The following is a 19432-nucleotide window of genomic DNA, read 5'->3' on the forward strand; positions in this document are numbered from 1 at the left end:
CGGTTTCCATTCCCGCGCCCGTGTATTGTAAGTTCCTATGCAGTCTTGACTGGAGCTCATGTTAACAATCTTTCACTCTATCCCGCAGACGCTGATGTAGGTTCATCCGTCCAAGATCCTTTTCCTGCTGGATCACTCATGGTTCCTCAACCTTCCCTGTATGTTTTTGGTGCACGTTCTACTTCGACCGTGACCTCGGCTACACGGGCTCCAACACGGAGAGTGTTTCCAGCAGGGTTGCCTTCAACCTCGATACTTGGAAATCGGGATACAGACGCATCAATGCAAACCTCTCGATAACCATGTACTTCTTGTAGAACGCATCCGCCTCGCTAGATCCCCCGGGGTTGAATGGTGTCTCGGAATACCCAGAACATTTGTATTGCATAGTTCAAACTTGGGTCCGAACATCTGGGTGTTTATATGCGTATAGCGAAAGGTTGTCTATTGCTGTTTTCTCCCTAGGCCCAACTTTCTCGAGTTAACACGAGTTACGGTTCATTTTACTTTTCATTTTGCTTTTGATTGGTGCTCTATATACTACACGCTCCATTGCTGTTTGAATTTACTGGAATCCCATTAATTCGACCTCGCCCTCGTGGCCGTTATAGCATTGTCTACTGCATTCCTCTACAGCACTACCTACACGCGATCAACTGCAATAATGCAGTGGAGTCTTCGATCATGTATTATATGGATTTAGCGGCATCAGATATAAACGTGTTGTGGCAATGTTGTGAATCATCGATTGCAGGCCACGGGGAGGTTGCCCAGAGGCATGGAAGGATCAAAATGGAGAATCAAGAGCGATAACGTGAACAGGTACGGTGACCAATAGTCGATAATATGATGCTACAACTTCCTCGCCTGTGCCATGGGGCCTTCGGGGGGTCGTTCCTATGGCACTTATGTAAAGCTTATGCTTCAAGCGCCAACTAATTCGTAGTCTCAGACCGCAACGTTTGATACTTTTCGGGGTCCATGTTGGCGACAGACCCACGTCGAATCAAGTTTCCGTGTTAGAACGTCAAACTTCAACACTTCACGTGTTGTCATAGAAGGCCGTCGACCGCTGCCGAATGTCCAAAAGGCGAAACTCAGAAACCGCATTCGTTGTCACGCATTACGATTACGATTCAGAATTGCTGTTTGAGCGGATAAAGTCCTGGTTGTTATAATGCTGTTGTAGAATAGAAGGGAAGCCACTGATATGTATATGTACAAATTGTTTCTGATCCTGATTGACAACAATGGGACGGAAGTACGACTGGGGAGCAGGATATGGGACGATAAGGATAGAAGATGAAATGATGAAACGATGAAGCTTGAACATGATGAATGATGCATTGCTGTAATGGTAATAATGGGTAGAACGTTTGAACCTTGGTTGTGCATGTGCGAAACGGATGTGATATGCGCGAGGGAGGAATAAATAATGATGTAGATGCAAGATAATGCGATTGAGAGAGTCAAGGGAAACTGGTCAGAGGACCGGAACACAAGGCACGAAGAGAACTGAATTGTAGTAGAGTATGGACGGAAAGGGCCAAGGCAGATAGATGGATGCGGATGGAAATGGATGGAAATTGTATCGGGATGATCGATGATGAGGTGATGTCGCAGATATAGAGCGGGATAGAGCACAGTAAAGATGTCGCCAAATATGAAACGTGCGTAAGGCCCGGATATCCCTGATGATGTTGATGATGGATATGGATATGGAACATACGTTCGGAGGGATAGAGGTACGGCGAGAGACTGGCGAGCAAAGTTGGAAGTTGGGGGCAGTCGGGCAGGGAGGAAGCGCCACTTCCACAATAGGAGCGATGCTAATGTTGAATGGCGATGGCGATAGACCGTGTCAGTCAAGTGAACTTCAAACCGGAATCTTCTACGATCAGAGACAAAGCCCGAGATGGACCTCGCCATTACTCGACAGGCATGGGGAAATCGCCGTTAGCGAGGCAAATTCAATGGTAGGGGTGGGGCGCCGGTGGCGGATACCAACTACTGCGCATCGAAACTCCATGATTCGACCCTGAGGAGAAGCGAACTCCAAGAATATACGCACGAGATAGACGCGAGGGCCGGAGAAGCTTGGACGAGGGGTTGCGAGGAGATAAACGACAAGAATAATCCATAACACACGATATGTGCGCATCGTGATAGTGATCCCGGAGACGTTTGATGTAACCTGAAGTGCAAAGTGCCCTGGGCACGTTGGCTGGGATCGAGTCCATTGAAGGCCATCAGTAGATGACAACCGACACTCGGGATGAGTGATTGCAGTAGGCAAGGCGTGGATGCAGTATGTCAGACCATCATCCATTCCATATGCTCGATGCCCAGGATTGAATGTGGCACGGGTGACTGATCACAAGTCTTTCGCAACGAAGGCATGGCCCACAGAAATTGCTATTGTTGATCGGCGATCGGTCGCACGTATGGGTACCACTTGAACTCGAGCCGTACGTATATGCGTGATGGATATGTGGTGAGGGGTGATGACTGATCGTTGATTTGGTGTGGGTGTGAGTGGAGGAGATGTTTTTGTCAACGGACCACCGTAAAGAATTCACTCGTGTTGCGCCAATAACATCATAAGAAGGTGATGCCAGGAATGTGCGCGGGGCGAGGCGAGATGCGAGTGGTGGTGTATCAGCCTTGGAACATGTACGGTAGGTGTTCGATGCAACGTGGGCGTCTCGGTATCGAACCCGGCCTGTGGCATCTTCGCAGTTTCCGATGACAACGACCCGTAGGACTCGGCGTCAGGTTGCCGCCAAATCAAATCCACGATAAATGATTGCCCGACGATGACAATAGCAGGATTGCGGGTAAACGGTGCTCGATGGTGTGCGGGTGTTTGGTGGCGCAAAATCCTGAAACCCGAGGCGGACATTCTTCTCGTTGTGTTTGTCTTTTCGCAGGTATCGGCAGTCTAGCCCGATCGTCGTGTGTGCGTCTTAAATGCAGACAGATCCCTATCACAACGAGATGAACCCTTTTCAACCAGCTTTGCGCCCCATTGCCATGTCCAACGTCAATTATCACCTAACAGCGAGTTCTTCCACGGTAACCGTGCCCTGTCTATACACACCGCCTGAGACCAAGTCATTCGTGTCCTAATCTCCGAAACAGTATTCCATATATCACCTACACGGGACAGCCAAGGACATTAATCCAGGGGTTGATCTATTGAGAAAATGAAACCATACCTGGGCTCAGACAATCGTACTAGTCTATGATCTCCCGGAGATTTGTGGGACATGCGAGTATGGATGTACATAACCGAACCCCGACGAAGGTACTGTGCTCGCATGCATCTGCGAGGAATGTGTAGGGAAGGGTAACATAGATGCAGTTGCGGTCGCTGGGAGCAGGCAGGGTAACGACACCGGAATCTCTGGTTGCCGTTTTGGGCAATTGGACTGAGAATGGTGTTTGTTGCTTAGGGAATGAGAAAATGAAATGGCGTGTCGAAGAGCCCTGTTGTGCTGTTGTTGCTGCGTAGAGCGCTGCATCGCACTATGGCTGTTGCTCGCAGTCGTGGGTCCGATATGTAGCTGTGGGCGCCAGAAAGGCGCAGGAAATGATCGACGGCGCTTGGCTGCCGGGGCGCCACCCGCATTCGAAGTGTAGGAGTAAAGCGAGTCACCGAGAGAGAACTGTGGAGGCGGCAGCAGCAGCATCGAATCCAGATTGCTTAGCGAAGATATCAAGCCCGGTGATAATGGATCATTGCTTTCAACTGGCTCGTGAGCAGATCGCTTGCGTTTGGTGGACTTTGGTGATGTGGTGGGAGACGCTTTAGTGTACGGGGGGTGTGAGAGGTCAGCGTCGATATCGGGCAAGTCAAATTGGAGGAAAGTCGGGGAGTGGTAGGGCAGCGGGACTGGTGCGACCAGGGGCGCGTTACAGACTACATGAATAGGACGTCTTTCTTGTTGCTGCACCAAGGGTGAAAGCGAAAGCGAATCGAGTGCGGAGAGGGAGTTGAGGAGTGGCGATGGGGAAGGGGTCACAAGGTCGGAGGACGACGAGGACGACGAGGAGGTTGATGCGGAGGACGTACCAGACGGCGAGGACGGTGGGTAGTTCATTGTGGTGGTGATGGTTGGGGGCAGAGGAAGAAGCGAGAGAGGACGGCTGGGGCTGGTACTTATATATTTGTGGATGTGTGACAGGCTAAGCTAGTAGTACGCCGTTGGGACCTTTTTCAATGCCCGATGCGATCTATGAATCTCATATGAATACCTGATACCAAATCGGGATATTACCCCTTGCAGGCACACCAGTCCACGACGCCAACCGACTGAGAAACAAATTTCTCCGAATCGTCCACACGACGGGTATACACCTTATCATTATCACCACATCAGGCCATGCTGTCTCAGTTCATGACCAAGGGCAGCCGTGCCCTCTCCACATCCCCCGTACTGGCTTCTACGGCCACCGGTTACCCGTACAGCGTTCCACGCAATTCGAGGGGTTCTTTACCCGTCTACACAGACATTCGGAACGCAGGTACACGCCACCAGACACTCATTCGGAACATCGATGGAGATCCAAATGTCAGCAAAAATCATATTCCCTCTCCAAAACATGCTCATGCAACTTTTATCCAGGCCCTAGCAAAAGACCTCACAAAGGCACTCTTTTCCGACTTGGCCCATGTTCGTGTTCAAGTCACACATCACAGACACATCGTCCTCACTGGCGGCCGCTTCAAACACAAAATCGTCGATTGGTTGAAGGCAAAAGGTTTCTAGGTTCTTCGGCGTAGTTGGGGTTTGGTATCTGATGCCATGGCCTTGTGGCCGGCGGGGCCGGCGTTATATGGTTCTGTAACATGGGTGAATCATGAATGAATACAGCTTCGCGCAGGTCTAAAGCTGCGGGGAATATCTGCTGAGACGGCGGTTCGTCGGAAGGTACGCCTCTTCTTCATCGGCTTGGTTGATACAACGTCGGGACGGGGTTTATACCATGTCCACGTCCTCCACAAAGGGCCATTAAAATGAAATACACCCTTCCGGCTTGCGCTTGCGTAGGGTGCCTCGTCATGATCATCCTAGGTCACAATGGTGTTATCTCACCCAGGCTCAGGCCGCTGAGAAATTCTTTGGAAATCAACATCAGCCACCATCTGGATTCTGTCCTCCACCTCCAGCCCCCAGCCAACCGGGTATGGGACATATCTCCATGCTCCGAGGTTTCTAATGCACGTCCCATTAATGTGTGGGTTTTCCATTTTCTTACGCAATCGATGTCTCCCAAGCCAAGCGTGGAGGCCTGGCGCGTCTAAATTCTTATCGTTTGCGCACCCGCTAATTCAAGAACCTCTGGACGTTTCATTCTGTAGCCGGGAACCCGTTTGCGGCGAGCCAGGGTGGTGCCATGCTGTTCATACAATTCGCGCTTCGAAGCAAGATGTCTTACACGAGTTACGTTGGCAAGTAGCTTCTCCGCCAGAGGAATGATCGCGAAACTTGTTATTCGCTAGCTCGTATGTAAGTACTTGCTAGTAGTCAAAACTAGAAGCCGTACCGGCGAATGTTACTCTCCTTTGCTCACTTGTACAATCAGGCCGCTCAGGTCTTGTCGCAGGCCTTCAGGTTTGATTATATATAAGTCATACATCTAAAAAAGCAATACATCTGTCGCTTAGACTCACGCGGCTAAAAGCAAACAGCAACGATATTCTGTTGCAATACAGTTGCCGTTTGGAACTGATATCAGCGGATCCTCCCCACTTTCATCAATGTTCATCGTATCATATATCTATCTATCATACTGCAATTGCATTGCGTAGCTTGCCCGCCTGTATCCTGATTGTGACTATCTGAAACAGCACGCAACCGGTCGCAAACCCACTGAATATTAGATGGTGGACTGACGCATCAGAAACGGCGCGGGGAAAATGATCTTATATAAAAAAAGAAACAGCACTTAGGAGCCGTTGCGGGTGTCAACATCGACAGACACTGCTAAGGGGTACGCATGTAGTACTGTAGCAACGCCACCATCCATCGACAGAACAAACGATGGTTTTAGTAGCCGTGCTGCGTGAGGCCGACTCGGCGTCTTGCACTGGTCGAAATTCGATGTCCGAGTCGTCGGAACTGGTTGCGACGAGGCGACAGAGGTTCATTCAAATTGCATAGGTGGTCGTGTACGTCTTCTGTGAATCGATGAGAAATGGCATCAATATCTCGGTTGTTTTATGAAGTCACCGACAACAGACTATGCGCCGCCCTTCGCCTACCCCGAGATTGATGCTTCCATACTAATCTAGCTTCGTTGGTACGGCGGCACTGCGCCTCGTATACAGTCCATTCCTTGTTCTTCCAAGGCCCCTCTCTGTCCTCCATACCCTCCATACGCTGTGCACGTCCTTTGTTGCTTGGGTACCTTGTCCCTGCACATAACAAGGACTCAGATTTAGGCCCATGCCAAGTCCGGAATATGTCCTGTATGTGCCACCGCAAGACACAACACCAGTAACGCGATAAGCACTCAAGCATCAAGATGTTCAAATACGGCAGCCGGTGGCGCGGCGCGAAGGAAAGACCAGGAGGTCAGGCGGATATGTCTGACCTCAAGAATTTGGGCAGAGCGATGCAAATCGGCATTACAGGGGTGTCGGGCGCGTTGGACCCTAACGATTGAGACATTCATCATGAGACAACTTCAGTAACGGAAACACTCACATTCGGCGCATGTAGGATAGCACTAGAGTCCACCTGCAGCTAGAAACGTTAACAGTTCTGTATCTAGCATTGCGATATCCCAGACTTGGCGTGTAAGTAAGATGTGATTGGACCGGTTCTTGGACGCCTGAAAGACTGGGAATAGGGGGTAAGTAATCTTAGCACGCTTGGTACTAGTTATACCTGTCTAGTAGGTTGACCCCACAATTCGCCGTGGAGGTCAGTGACTATTAATCAATAGCTCGCGGTTCATTGTCAACTTAGCTCGCAATAACACCTTCCGAGCCCAAGAAAGTGACGCGCTTGCCAGTAGGCCCGTATTGCGTGGGCAATGGGAAACGTAGTCGAAGGTTGCATCCCCGGGCCTAAAGACCGAACGTTGCGTTAGCCCGTTCTTCGTCGAAGCTTCGCATAGGACGCGTCAGAAGTGGGATCGCCGGCGGAGACCTGAAACCGTTCACATAAGCAAGGCCTTAAGGTGGAGGTCATAGATACTGAGAATTTGATATCTGCTTCTACTTACCTCCAAGGCAATAAGCGAGAGCATTGTGAGTTCAGAGCTGAGTGCTTACTGCGTGCTTCTGATGGTGATCCTGATTCCTTTGTCTTGGGAGATCAGGTAGCTCGTGCTGTTGGACACCGTGTAGGTGTATGATGAACATGTAACAGGATGTAACGTTCGGCAAGACAGCAACGCTCGGCCGGTGTTCCAAGGCGTCGGTGCGAGGTTTCACCAAAGGGGTTTGTACGTGTCAACACTGACAGAGCGCACTTGCAGTTAGTATGCAGTTCAGACCCGATCGCGCCGTGAATCCGTGCCCTTTGTGTGTAGTTTCGATGAAGCATGGGTATGTTACAAACTGAGCCGTCGCACCATTCAGCAGGGTTGTGCTCGCTTCTGATGGCGCTTTCAATTGGCCTAGCGAATCCAGATCAAAGGAGGAATCCCCAATGGAGTTTCATCACTTCAATGCTGTTCGTCGCGAATATTAGATCCAGAAGTAAGCCACGAGTATCGTTGAATGCATGGGGGACGTCTGAAGCAAGTTGCTGGTCAAGCACGGAACCACGATGTTTGATGGCTGTGATGTTGCAGCCAATACAGTTAGTCAAGTTCCTCGAGGCCAAGGCGTGTGCTCCAGATTTGAACGCTGATATTAAGTAGACCAGAAGAATCGACCACCTAAGATGCTTGTCCGAAAGAGCAACGGAGCCGACAAGCGCTTACAGTGAGCTCAACTTAGGGTTAGGGGTAAAGGTAGCCCTCCGCACCGGGTATCCGCTGGATCATATCGATTTCCATATGACATTATAATCAGCCTTCCGTTTTTCTCTTCATCTCCCAACCCACGCCTTTGCAGCCGCACACATCCACAGGTAAGCTTCTCGCCCTCCCCGAGCCCTGCAGTGAAGTCAATTCCGGGTCCACCCACTTCCCGCAGAGAAGTGAGTCTTTGACCCGAGTTTTCTCTTTATTACCTGGGCTTACTCTGCTCTCCTGTTTCTCCCCGCTTTCTCAACGAACCGTAGAAAATCCACCATGACTACTCCTCCAGCAGCCCTTCCATCGAACGTCCTCCAAGGGGCGGGGGTAGGAGCTAGCGCACCGTCGCCCGCTCCAATACGATCGGCACAAAAGGAGGGAAACCTGGGCACATTCGGGGTGTGTCCGTCGTTTCTCCTTAAGGCTACGGTGAACTGGTAGATTAATACCGCTCCACAGGTTAAATCGGGTTTGGCACAGATGCTCAAGGTATGTTGCCTCGATGTTGTTAATCTTATCTTGATCGTCCGAGTGGATGAGTGGTGGATGTACGTCGGCAGCGTTCGAGGCTAGCCGACGAGATATGGATCTCTCCTATCTTCGTCTTTCGTTCATCCCACCATGATCTTATCATTCGCCTAGCTGCAGCATGTTCGCTAACATATCATCATCGTGGCTCTAGGGTGGTGTAATCATGGACGTAGTGAATGCGGAACAGGTTGGCTCCCGTCTCTTTGGATCGCTTCCTTCCGAGTATCTCACACTGGAACGCGTTAGGCCAAAATCGCAGAAGATGCTGGCGCGTGTGCTGTTATGGCTCTTGAGCGTGTCCCGGCCGATATCCGCGCCGAAGGCGGCGTCGCAAGAATGGTGGGTTTTCTTGCTATATGTATCTCCTCGGTTTCGACACGTTAAACCACGAGTCCATGACATCCGATGCTGAATATTCGTGCCTTAGAGTGACCCGAAAATGATCAAGGAGATCGTCGAAGCAGTAACTATCCCCGTCATGGCCAAAGTTCGAATTGGCCATTTCGTAGAGGCGCAGGTAAGTTTATCCGTTTATTTTGTCATTCAAACCTTGTTCTGTCCTCGTTGTACGGCCACATAATGCCCGTTAGAAGTTCTTCCATTCCTCGTACCGTACATTCCCTCCGTCTCTTCTGCTGTGTTCGATCATCACACTCGGTTCTTCTACGCCGCCACCTTCCGATGATTGACACATACGAGAATAGATCCTTCAATCCATTGGTATCGATTACATTGATGAATCCGAGGTCCTCACGCCCGCTGACGATGAACACCACATCAACAAACACAACTTCAAAGTCCCGTTCGTGTGTGGTGCCCGAAATCTGGGCGAAGCGCTCCGTCGTATCTCCGAAGGAGCCGCATTCATCCGCACAAAAGGCGAAGCTGGCACAGGCAACGTCGTCGAGGCTGTGCGGCACTCCCGAGCGGTCAACGCAGAGATCAGGAGGGCCAGTGTGATGAACGAGGAGGAGCTATACGCATTTGCCAAAGACATCCAGGCTCCGTTCCATTTGCTAAAGGAGACTGCGCGGTTGAAGAGACTGCCTGTCGTGAACTTCGCAGCTGGAGGCATCGCGACGCCTGGTACGTCGGACTTTTCTCGCGGGGCTAGGTACATTCAATTCAATTAATTTCAATGGATTAGCCGACGCCGCGCTGATGATGCAGCTTGGATGTGACGGAGGTTAGTTCATTTCATTTACCTTTACGTACGGCGAGTTTACGATGCTTTCAGTTTTCGTCGGTTCGGGTATTTTCCATGTAGGTTTATACTAACGTCGTGACACTTTGACCGAACACTCAAACGTCGATGTAGTCCGGCGACCCAGCTAAACGCGCCCGCGCAATAGTCCAAGCGGTATGCGAGCACCTTTTGATCTCATTGACGGGAGATGATTGATTGTATTCCCCTCCTTCAGGTGACACACTTCAACAACCCGAAGAAACTCGCCGAGGTATCAGAGGACCTCGGCGCTGCTATGGTCGGCTTGACGATGTAAGCCTTCCTTCCCCATATTCTTTTTCATCGATAGTTGAATGAATGTGGCGTTTATATAGTGATGCGGACTTGAAGGGAGGGCATATGGCAAAACGCGGGTGGTAAACGTGTGGAGACATCCCTTCATAAAATACATTCGAAAAGGTGGTGAGTCTACGTGGTTAAGATGTGTTATCTCATATGTATTCGTTTCTGAGTGTGAATAACTCTTGTGACCCAACAAACTCATTCCCAGAGCACAAGCAAGCAGAAGAAAGCAATTAGCGAGAAATCAGAAAGTTTATAAACAAAGTGATAGCACGACAACAAGCGAAACAGTATTTGTATCGAAAGCACATACATACTCAGACATTTAAATAATACAGAGGTTACAGACAAATACAAACCTACCTTATTCTCGTCACGCAGTGATTATTACCAACGTTGGTAAGGCTCGTCGTCGTCGTGTTTCCACAGTTGATGCGTGTCGAGGTCGAGTGATTGTTATTGATGTGCCTATTGTTTTGGGTTTGGTAGATGTTGCAAACCACCACACCGGGGGATGAAGGGAAGGATAAAGCAATTGGCGTGAGACCTTGTCGTGTTGGCTCGTCAGGCTGAAGGGTAGGCGCTCTACTTTCTGTCACCCGGGGGACAGAGCCTCCAACTGGGTGATCATGGGTGCTGTCGGCCCTCTGAGGATGGTAATAAGTTCAGATCACAGAAGCCTTAAGTTCGAGGAACGTACCTCGAACCAGACAAGTAATGCCTTCACCTCAGCAACGTACTTTTGTAAACTGACCGCCGTTGATAAGGCGAAGATGGCCTGTATAATGGACGGTTTCGACGTATATCCTTTCACGTATCTATGGATTTTGATGATTATGCTTGGGATGAGGATCGGTGTTAGTAGCCATGAATTTAGCAAGACAGCATAGGCAAGCTACGCACAGGTTGGATGCTCTATAACGGGCCCTTTCTGACACGGAGAGCGAATTTACTTGGCCGTCCGACACTCTCGAAGTGATTTGGGCCAACACGCATAATTGTGATGCCAATTCAAGAAGCAATGCACGGTTGACCATGGCACGCTGAGATGGATCCGATTCTTTCTCAGCTCCGAGAATCTTGAGATAATTGTTTAGCACGCACCTTTGCCTTCTGCAGCACATCGGTGGCCATCCAACCTACATCCATGCTGACGACGCTCGATATGGTGACAGATATTCCTTTTCGAGCGAAGCTGTTGCAGCACAGGCGCGCGCCTCTTTTGGTGATGTCAATTTACTAGTGTTTGGTGCATCGGCAACAAACAACGTCACTAGCTCGGGATCGTTGCCGGACACACTTTACCAGTTGTCCAACTTCTACCACAATATGGCACCTAAAGAACAGCCAGCGGACAAAGCCCTTAAAGACTTCATCTCTGTTAGTATTCCGGTCCCTTTGGGATATGTGCACTGAGGCTGACATGGATATCGAATGTTGACTCTCTGCGGCAATTGGCTACCGTACAAACGACATATCTGGGGCACCACGGAAACCATCAAATGAATGCGAAGTAGGTCGATCCGGCCTCGAAATACACCTTCGATAGTGAGCGGGACGCACCGACGTCCGAAATCTGCAGGGAAAAGGACCAGGAGTGCGTAAAGGTACGTTGGCGTGGTTTGCTACGACACCGGAGCGACTAAATCCTACCATGAATAGCTTCAAATGCACTCCAAGAAGATGTTTGAGTCCATGCAGGTAGGCATTTTTAGCTACGCTTTTTCGACGCGTTTCGAGACTGGGATACTGAATATTCATCAGGATTTGGGATTCTTTTGTGTATTACCCATGGATCCTGCACGGACGTACATTGAGTGCACTCCCTTGCCAAAATAGCATGTTGGAAGATCATGTAACATGTGGAATATTTATAATGTGAATACTCCCGATTTAATCAATTGGTAAGGGTTTGCAACCGTCCCATCTATCTATCGTTGATATAGCCGAACTCTAGTGTCAGAGTAGATAGAGAGGAATAGCGCCCCCCACTCGTTGAAGTCTCTTATACGAAACACATATTCCTCACGACCATCTACAGAACTTGACATCAGTTTGATTGAGCGCATCACAAACCCTGTCGGCGCTCTATGCTCGCTTACCACGCGTTCCCCACATTGTTCGTTCCTTGGTGAGAATTTAATGCCCGTGTCTTTCGTGTAGGATCGTTACTCCGTATGCGCAAGACGCAGCACGATGCTCCTCCTGTCCCCTGGGTATTGTACTCACGCAAAGGAACTCAGCTTGACGGCGAGCGTGTACCACGCTGTTCGAAAATTGAATTGCAGTTCATGCAGTGCTCAATGGATAGCGGAGATTGAGTCCTTCATCTACCGGCAATACGGGAATGGTGAGTTATTCGTTGATCCAAGCCCCTTCGTAATCTGACGAACATGAGTAGCAGACACATTCTCCCTCTTAAACCCCTCAGCTAGCAACAAACGAGGTGTTATCTCATTGACATTCTTCTATGTCACGGTCATCCCATAACTGGTGACGATCAGTCTCCGTCCAAGACAGTTAAACAGCAGATCATTTACATGTCTGCTGTAAGTCAAGTCACGGACTCTCCGTACGAGTGCAAACGGAGTTGGGTCTCCACCGCACAGTATATTTATTTGCAGCCCGGACGCCTTGTAGAGCACTGCCAAAGTATTTTATCGTCCCCATAATCGACGATAACAACCGCAACTTCATCTGGATATTGAAAATGGGCGAGATGAATGCTATGCAACTGCATTTTGTCGAAGTCATGTGCGAATCGCTGCTACATGGTGGGTCATCCATATCTTGCAAGCATTGATGATTGACATATGACCCCATCTTCTTCTAGGCATGTTCGCGGTTCTTGTCGTCGTTGTCATATGGTTGTTGAGGTCAGTGGCTTAGAATACTGATGCTATGAAAGCATGACTGATGAGAAGAATTACACAGAACCCACCATTCAATGCCGGTGATCCATAAAGTGATGTTTATCGCTGGCATTGTGATGTTTGTGCTCTCGAGCTGTCATTTGGGGCTTGTGATACAACAAGTTACTGTCCCCGATGTACCTCTGAAGAACGCACAAGCGCAAGTGTCCATCGCGACGATACAAGTGAGTGTATCTTCCTTGTTCCAGGAACATGAAACTGAAGCGATGGCGTATTTTTGGAAGTTCTTGATTGGAGACGCAGTCCTCATATGGCGAGTTTGGGCTGTGTGGAATAGAAATTGGTGGATGACGGTTGTGCCCATCCTTCTCGCGTTGGCTTCTGCTGGTGATTATCTATTCTGAACGACCCTCATCCTTCGTTGCTCAAGCTTTGTCATCCTAGCTGTGCGCTTCACTGTGGTCGCAGACATAGAAAATGTTTTATTGTTCTCTTCGGATATAGCTTCAGCCTTGATCACTGTGAACGTTGGTCTTTGTACCCTCTTGATTGCTGGGAGGATATGGTTTGCCACCCCTCGTAACGACCGAAGTAATAAGAACTTATTGGAAATGATGCACAGGTATCTGCAACGTAGGATCGGAAAAGTGATAACCGAATCGCCATCGCACAAAACGTATACCGGGATCGTCATGCTCCTCATCGAATCTGGGACACTGTACTTCCTTTCTCAGGTGAGCATCTCCAAACATCAAATGCGTGATGATTCTGATCATCAACAATCGCTAGTTCATCAGCCTCATCCTCGACTCTATCCATAATCCAGGTGTACATACGGTTCTCGACATGCAAATCCCTCTCATTGTACGTCGTTTGTACTTCGGCAGGATGTTTACTTACACTTACACTTCCTCCCCACAACGTCGTTATATACAGGGCATTTTGCCGACTTTGATCGTCCTTCTTGTCCATCTCGATATGGTGCCGGGCACGCGGGCTCAAGCAACGTACCTCAGTACCGTACAAAGCGAGTTCAAGGCCTCTGCAAGGCGCACAAATGGTTCCACGACGATCGGGGAAGGCTCGCGATCGACATTGCCCGGAGTAGATATGGAGATGGGTCAGAGCTCGTTCAGCGGAGAATGGAAAGTCGCTAGTCGCTCGCAAACGAGCGTCTGATGATGATAATCTATTGCTGCACCGGGAGTAATGTTATGGTGCTATACATGTTGCACTGCAAAGTGCGTAGAGACACCGGATGGCTGCGGTCTAGGCACTGTTGTATTTTACTTGCGAGGTGAGCCAGACACTCGATGTATCATCTATGAGGCGATGAGTCTTGGATGGGCCCCAACGGGGATAGTCCTCATCTAGCCCTGATTCGCGCTCACGTTCCGGAGCCATCAGCGCACAGCACGCCATCCGTGTTCCCAAACATTTTCATGATAACCGTGGAGCCGTTCGGCCTCAGTGGTAGTCGCAGCAACAATGGTTGTTCCTTTGCTTCCGGGCTACAGATGCCACTGTAGGAACGGAATAAATACTAGGGGTAGCACCGTCCAGACTCCCTACAATACCTCTTTATCATCCAACTACCACCATGTCTACCCCAACGACACAGAAAGCTTGGATCGTCGAAAGAATGGGACATCCCTCAAAGGCTTTGACGTTCCATTCAGATTGGCCTGTTCCAAGTGAAATTCCATATAACCATGTCCTGGTAAAAATACAAGCTGCTGCACTCAACCCAGTGTATGTGTTACCCCATAACCCCCTCTGTAGTGATCTGAACTTATTCACTTCATAGGGGGTACAAAGTGATGCAGATAGCACCCAATTTGATCGCCAAAAGGCCTTTGATTGCCGAATACGACTTCTCTGGCGTTGTTGAGAAGAAGAACGGCACGGAGTTCGAGATTGGCGATTCTGTATTTGGATTCGTTCCTCTCCGTGCGTGCTCCATGAATTCAGCATATGATGGCACTAACACTCTGCGATAGCTTTGCACTCGAAGACGAAACAAGGCACTTTGGCCGAATACGTGCTCATATCAGGGACCTGCGTAACGAAACGACCTTCCAACGTCGACGCGATCCACGCGGCTGGGTTGACGCTGACAGGGCTTACTGCATATCAATGCTTATTCACCGACGCGCAACTGGAAACCGGCCAGACAGTCTTCATATACGGCGGAAGCACGTCAGTGGGTCTATTCGCAATCCAGATAGCGAAGGCGCGTGGGATCAAGGTCGTCGCAAGTGCCTCCGGAAGGAATGAAGAACTGGTGAAGAAAATGGGCGCAGATGAAGTACGAAACATTATTGCAACCCCAAATCCTCGTGCTGATGAATGTTCTAGTTTATCGACTATACGAAAGAACCAATACATAAATATCTCACTTCACACCCTCCCGAAACCAAGTTCGATGCCATAATCGATGCGTATGGCCTGTCGGACCCGTCACTGTACACCAATAGCCCCGTATATCTCGCACCTGGGGGAGTCTTTATATCGACCGCACCTGTGCCTCATAGCCTTTCGATGAAAGAGGTCGGGAATTTCACGAAGACCGCTGCTGCAATGAAGTGGCCTTGCTGGCTTGGTGGCATCCCAAGGAAATTTAAGTGAGTAATCAACCACGCATGCTGGGAGTTGTCACTGATGATCTCGACGTTCTAGAGTCGCTGACGTCCATGAGAGTAAGGCAGATCTCGAGGTGTTCCGTGCACTGGTCGCTGAAGGTAAGACACCATCGCATCCTTCTGCGTAGCCTACATCTCATCCCACTTTGTAGGCAAGGTTGTCGGAGTCGTGGACTCGGTTTATGAGTTGGAAGATTCGCTTAAAGCCTATGAGAGACTCATGTCTTCAAAAGCGACCGGTAAGGTCGTGGTCAGGATAGATAAATCTCTTGAAGTCAGTAGCACGGTCTGATATATGGCACCCACTTGTAGTGTATAACTGTATTTCATAACCGTATTTGTATTCTGTTCTCAATGATACCCTGTCCATATGCTCTACGCTCTCAGAGGATAAGGTATTGGGTATTCTCATGTTGGCAGGGTGACAGGTACGGAAACATTATCAAGGCATGAGCCTCTAGTCTACTCAACTATCTTCACTACGACCTTGCCAGTCGCCCTCCAAGTCAAGATTCTCTCATAAGCTTGAAGCGCGTCCTGCATTTCGTAGACAGAGTCCACGACCCCTACGACCTTGCCTAGCATGCATTCCATGAGAGTGTGATCGTGTATATCGCAGTACGATTCTCTACCTTCTGCAACCAAGTTACGGAGCGCCTCTAAATCAGCCTTGTTCGCTTTGAGAGCGGGGAACCTAGAGCAGTAAAGATTATCAGCATTACTTTCAGTAAGTGTAAGTGGGAATGTTTTACTTGAATTCTCTGGGAATGCCCCCAAGCCAAGCAGGCCACGTTGTAGCAGCTAGTGTCTTGACAAAGTACCCAAGCTCTTTGAGGGAAATACGGTGCGGCGCTGGTGTAGTTGTCACGAATACGCCATCAGGCGCCATGTACGCAGCACTATGGGTGTAAAGGGAGGGGTCTGAAAGACCGTATGCATCGATTATCCCGTGGAATTTGGGTGAAGGCGGATGGGATGTAAGGTATTTGTGAATCGGCTCCTTCGTATAGTCGATAAACTAAAATATTCGTGAGCACAACGGGTGTAGGCCACCGAAACAGCGAGGATGTACTCCATCTGCACCCATTTTCCGGACTAATTCCTCGTTCTTGCTGGATGCGCTCGCGACGACCTTGATCCCGCGTGCCTTCGCGATCTGGATTGCGAATAATCCCACCGCCGTGCTCCCGCCGTAGATGAATAGAGTTTGTCCAGCTTCTAGGCGAGTGCAGTTGAGGGATTGCCATGCAGTCAGTCCTGCCAATGTTAACCCAGAGGCGTGAATTGCATCGATATTGGAAGGTCGTTTGGTCACACATTTATCCGGCACCAACGCGTACTCGGCCAAAGTGCCTTGTCTTGTCTTCAGGGTTATAGCTACCGTAGCGTGTCAGTATTCATCGACATTTATCCATGCCCCAAACGACTTACAGACATGGATGAACCCAAATACAGAGTCCCCGACCTCGAATTCTGTGCCGTTCTCCTTTTCGACAACACCAGCGAAGTCGTACTCTGCAGGCAGAGGTCTCTTGGCGAGGAAGTTAGGTGCCAACTGCATCAATTTCCACCCTCTATATATAGGCGATGAGCACGATCTGTTCTATTTTCGGCACAGCAAATAACATACAGTGGGTTGAGTGCGGCGGCTTGTATCTTCACGAGTACGTGGTCCTTTGGGATTTCGCTTGGAACAGGCCAGTCGGATCTGAATTTCAACGCCCTTGAAGGGTGTCCCATTCTCTCGACTATCCATGCTTTTTGCGTTGCTGGAGTGGCCATAGGGCTCGATGGGTAGGAAGTGCTGTAGCGGATGCTGGATATCCATAAGGCTTTTTGTGACGCTGTTAGAAGCGGAAAGATCCAACAATTCCCGACTGGTCGGCGTTGAGCACCCCCAGAGCGTTCCACGAATTACCAATGATTAGTGATCTGAGAAGTAAGCAAGCGTCATGGGTGAATCAGGGTCATGGTATGCTGCTGCGATAGTAGCAGTCTTGAGTCTGCTGCAAGCGATACTAAGGTAACTGGCTTCAGCAAGGGATAATCGAATGGAATGTCTGGGAAGGTGGGACACCCACCTACTACTCTTTGTTGCATGGCCTTCCAGCCACTTGCGTGCATTCTTCTTGCTCATTCCCAAACCCATTCTTCATCCTCTCGCCTCGTCTTGTGGTAGAGATATGCCAGAGGATGTCCCAAACATCTTTCCATTCCGCATCAAGCGACGCCACCAGTGGTTTGAAATTATTCATGGCAGGGGGCGGCACACTGTAAGCAACATCGCAGGGCTAACCATTGGCGGTATAGAATAAGTACAACGTGTATATCGGGGTTTGGTGCCTACACGTAAGGGGGGCAGTGGCGAGCAGGGGGGTAGTGGCGAGCAATGCATGTAGACGTTGTTCAAGTAACTCCAAGGTTTGTAACGCCTATCTTCGCGGTTGGTAAGTCTTAGCACCTTTATATAGACGGCGAGCGTGCTATATGGTAACATAAGCGCTCAATATTTGCATCTCGGCGACGACAAGCTCATCTTCGGGGTCACAGAAAATGTTCCCAAAGTACGGCATCCGGGCGTACTCAAATTCGTACTTTCTATCGCTCAGCTTCGTTAGAAAGTGAATCGTAAACGTTGATTAGATCCCATATGCGCAGTGAGCATTCCTTCAGCTTCGAGTGAAACCTTCCGGTGCCGGGTGTCCTAATGAGTGGAAATGAGTACGTCTTGAATGTCGCAAAAGCTTTCTACAAACCCTAATACCGGACTCCATCGAATTCAGCTTACAGCGATTCACTTGCTTCCTGGAATATCTTGGCAGGAAATTCGAGCGTGGTCACCGTGTATTTGCTTGCCTCCAAAGGCTCTCGAGTCCGTTTCAGGTTCTTGGGCAGACCATCTGACCGTGCATTGAATTGAATTGTGCGGGGTCCATTGTAGTTGTTGCGGAAGAAAGACGCGTGACCAAACAACTTCAATTTCTCGCATCTCTACTCACGACCGCCACTACGAATGGACACGTTACCACCAAAACCCGCAGTGCTCCCACCGTCGCCTGAAAGTTTGGCCCCATGACGCAGACGACCGCGACCGGGGCTCTGGCCGAAGCCCAGAATCTTTGTACGGACGTTGTCTCTGATGGGCGGTACGACGACGGGCCTTACTTCGAGACTCAAAATGGGCGAGATCCTCAACGAAGCGAATTCTTCAGAGGCTGCGATCGAAGACAACAGTAGTAGGACCTACACTTCGCGCTGGGCATTCATTCGTGCTCCGTATCCAGAGTATTTCTTGGTCTCGAACTTGGACAATGGACCAACCACCTTGGCTTGAATGTCCTCGAAACGAGCCCGACATTAGCGTCATTTCCCGCCGCTGTCGGTTCTATATCCACGATCTCTATAGTGGTAGCTTGTTCTATTTGGCTCCTCTATGGAACTCTCGCGCCGGCATCTGGGGCATGAGACCAACTGGCGTCAAGTCCATATATCAAGGTGTCGCTTACTAAATCTCCCTACGAGCAACTGCATCCGAGTCGCCGTCACTTTCGCCCCGTAACCCGGAATGGAATACTCCAGCTACCGTCCTTGAGGTATCAATCGGAAGGCTCCCCAAGTTTTGAGGGCACCGATTAGGTATGTGTGGCCCTCTTTCACCCTCATACCGATCTAATCCCAACATACTACAATAGTTCGACGCCTATCATCTACTTACGGAACCTACTCCCAAGAGCGCAAGTGGAGAACCGAAAGGATACCTCTTACCCCCCGGCCCTCTTCGTCGCCGTGCCTGCTGGAAGTAGTTATCGACGTTTCGACGTCGCTTGGAATTTCGCGATGCCTTCCATCAGCTCATCTACGCGCCGAGGAGTCTTTACCCA

At 49.7% G+C, this 19432-nt stretch overlaps 7 protein-coding genes across 7 annotated transcripts; 4 read left to right on the top strand and 3 right to left on the bottom strand.

Annotated features, from left to right (window-relative positions):
• Positions 1–3242: 3242 nt before the first annotated feature.
• On the bottom strand, positions 3243–4103 carry PC9H_001385 (uncharacterized protein; the record flags this gene model as incomplete). Its single annotated transcript, XM_036771035.1, has 1 exon — positions 3243–4103. One exon carries the CDS (start codon positions 4101–4103, stop codon positions 3243–3245), a length of 861 nt encoding a protein of 286 aa, XP_036636880.1.
• A 282-nt stretch (positions 4104–4385) lies between these two features.
• Positions 4386–4772, top strand: PC9H_001386 (uncharacterized protein; the record flags this gene model as incomplete). Its single annotated transcript, XM_036771036.1, has 2 exons — positions 4386–4574; positions 4629–4772. The coding sequence occupies 2 exons, from the start codon at positions 4386–4388 to the stop codon at positions 4770–4772; spliced, it is 333 nt and encodes a 110-aa protein (XP_036636881.1).
• A 3481-nt stretch (positions 4773–8253) lies between these two features.
• SNZ1 (Pyridoxal 5'-phosphate synthase subunit snz1) lies at positions 8254–10114 on the top strand (the record flags this gene model as incomplete). The annotated part of the gene is made up of 11 exons (XM_036771037.1): positions 8254–8376; positions 8437–8466; positions 8660–8695; positions 8755–8847; positions 8936–9025; positions 9213–9594; positions 9656–9694; positions 9746–9771; positions 9827–9868; positions 9930–10006; positions 10069–10114. 11 exons carry the CDS (start codon positions 8254–8256, stop codon positions 10112–10114), a joined length of 984 nt encoding a protein of 327 aa, XP_036636882.1.
• A 281-nt stretch (positions 10115–10395) lies between these two features.
• PC9H_001388 (uncharacterized protein) lies at positions 10396–11185 on the bottom strand (the record flags this gene model as incomplete). The annotated part of the gene is made up of 4 exons (XM_036771038.1): positions 10396–10683; positions 10737–10875; positions 10940–11079; positions 11141–11185. The coding sequence occupies 4 exons, from the start codon at positions 11183–11185 to the stop codon at positions 10396–10398; spliced, it is 612 nt and encodes a 203-aa protein (XP_036636883.1).
• Positions 11186–11365: 180 nt separating this feature from the next.
• On the top strand, positions 11366–14088 carry PC9H_001389 (uncharacterized protein; the record flags this gene model as incomplete). Its single annotated transcript, XM_036771039.1, has 11 exons — positions 11366–11416; positions 11554–11643; positions 11699–11737; positions 12472–12608; positions 12677–12810; positions 12870–12912; positions 12971–13133; positions 13194–13296; positions 13354–13643; positions 13699–13773; positions 13846–14088. The coding sequence occupies 11 exons, from the start codon at positions 11366–11368 to the stop codon at positions 14086–14088; spliced, it is 1368 nt and encodes a 455-aa protein (XP_036636884.1).
• Positions 14089–14509: 421 nt separating this feature from the next.
• PC9H_001390 (uncharacterized protein) lies at positions 14510–15843 on the top strand (the record flags this gene model as incomplete). The annotated part of the gene is made up of 6 exons (XM_036771040.1): positions 14510–14661; positions 14717–14859; positions 14910–15217; positions 15268–15533; positions 15589–15650; positions 15704–15843. 6 exons carry the CDS (start codon positions 14510–14512, stop codon positions 15841–15843), a joined length of 1071 nt encoding a protein of 356 aa, XP_036636885.1.
• A 170-nt stretch (positions 15844–16013) lies between these two features.
• PC9H_001391 (uncharacterized protein) lies at positions 16014–17333 on the bottom strand (the record flags this gene model as incomplete). The annotated part of the gene is made up of 6 exons (XM_036771041.1): positions 16014–16129; positions 16184–16245; positions 16304–16569; positions 16624–16928; positions 16983–17125; positions 17182–17333. The coding sequence occupies 6 exons, from the start codon at positions 17331–17333 to the stop codon at positions 16014–16016; spliced, it is 1044 nt and encodes a 347-aa protein (XP_036636886.1).
• Positions 17334–19432: the final 2099 nt, after the last annotated feature.

This window comes from Pleurotus ostreatus, assembly GCF_014466165.1.
Source record: "Pleurotus ostreatus strain PC9 chromosome Unknown scaffold_1, whole genome shotgun sequence".
In the NCBI taxonomy this organism is placed as follows: Eukaryota; Fungi; Basidiomycota; class Agaricomycetes; order Agaricales; family Pleurotaceae; genus Pleurotus; species Pleurotus ostreatus.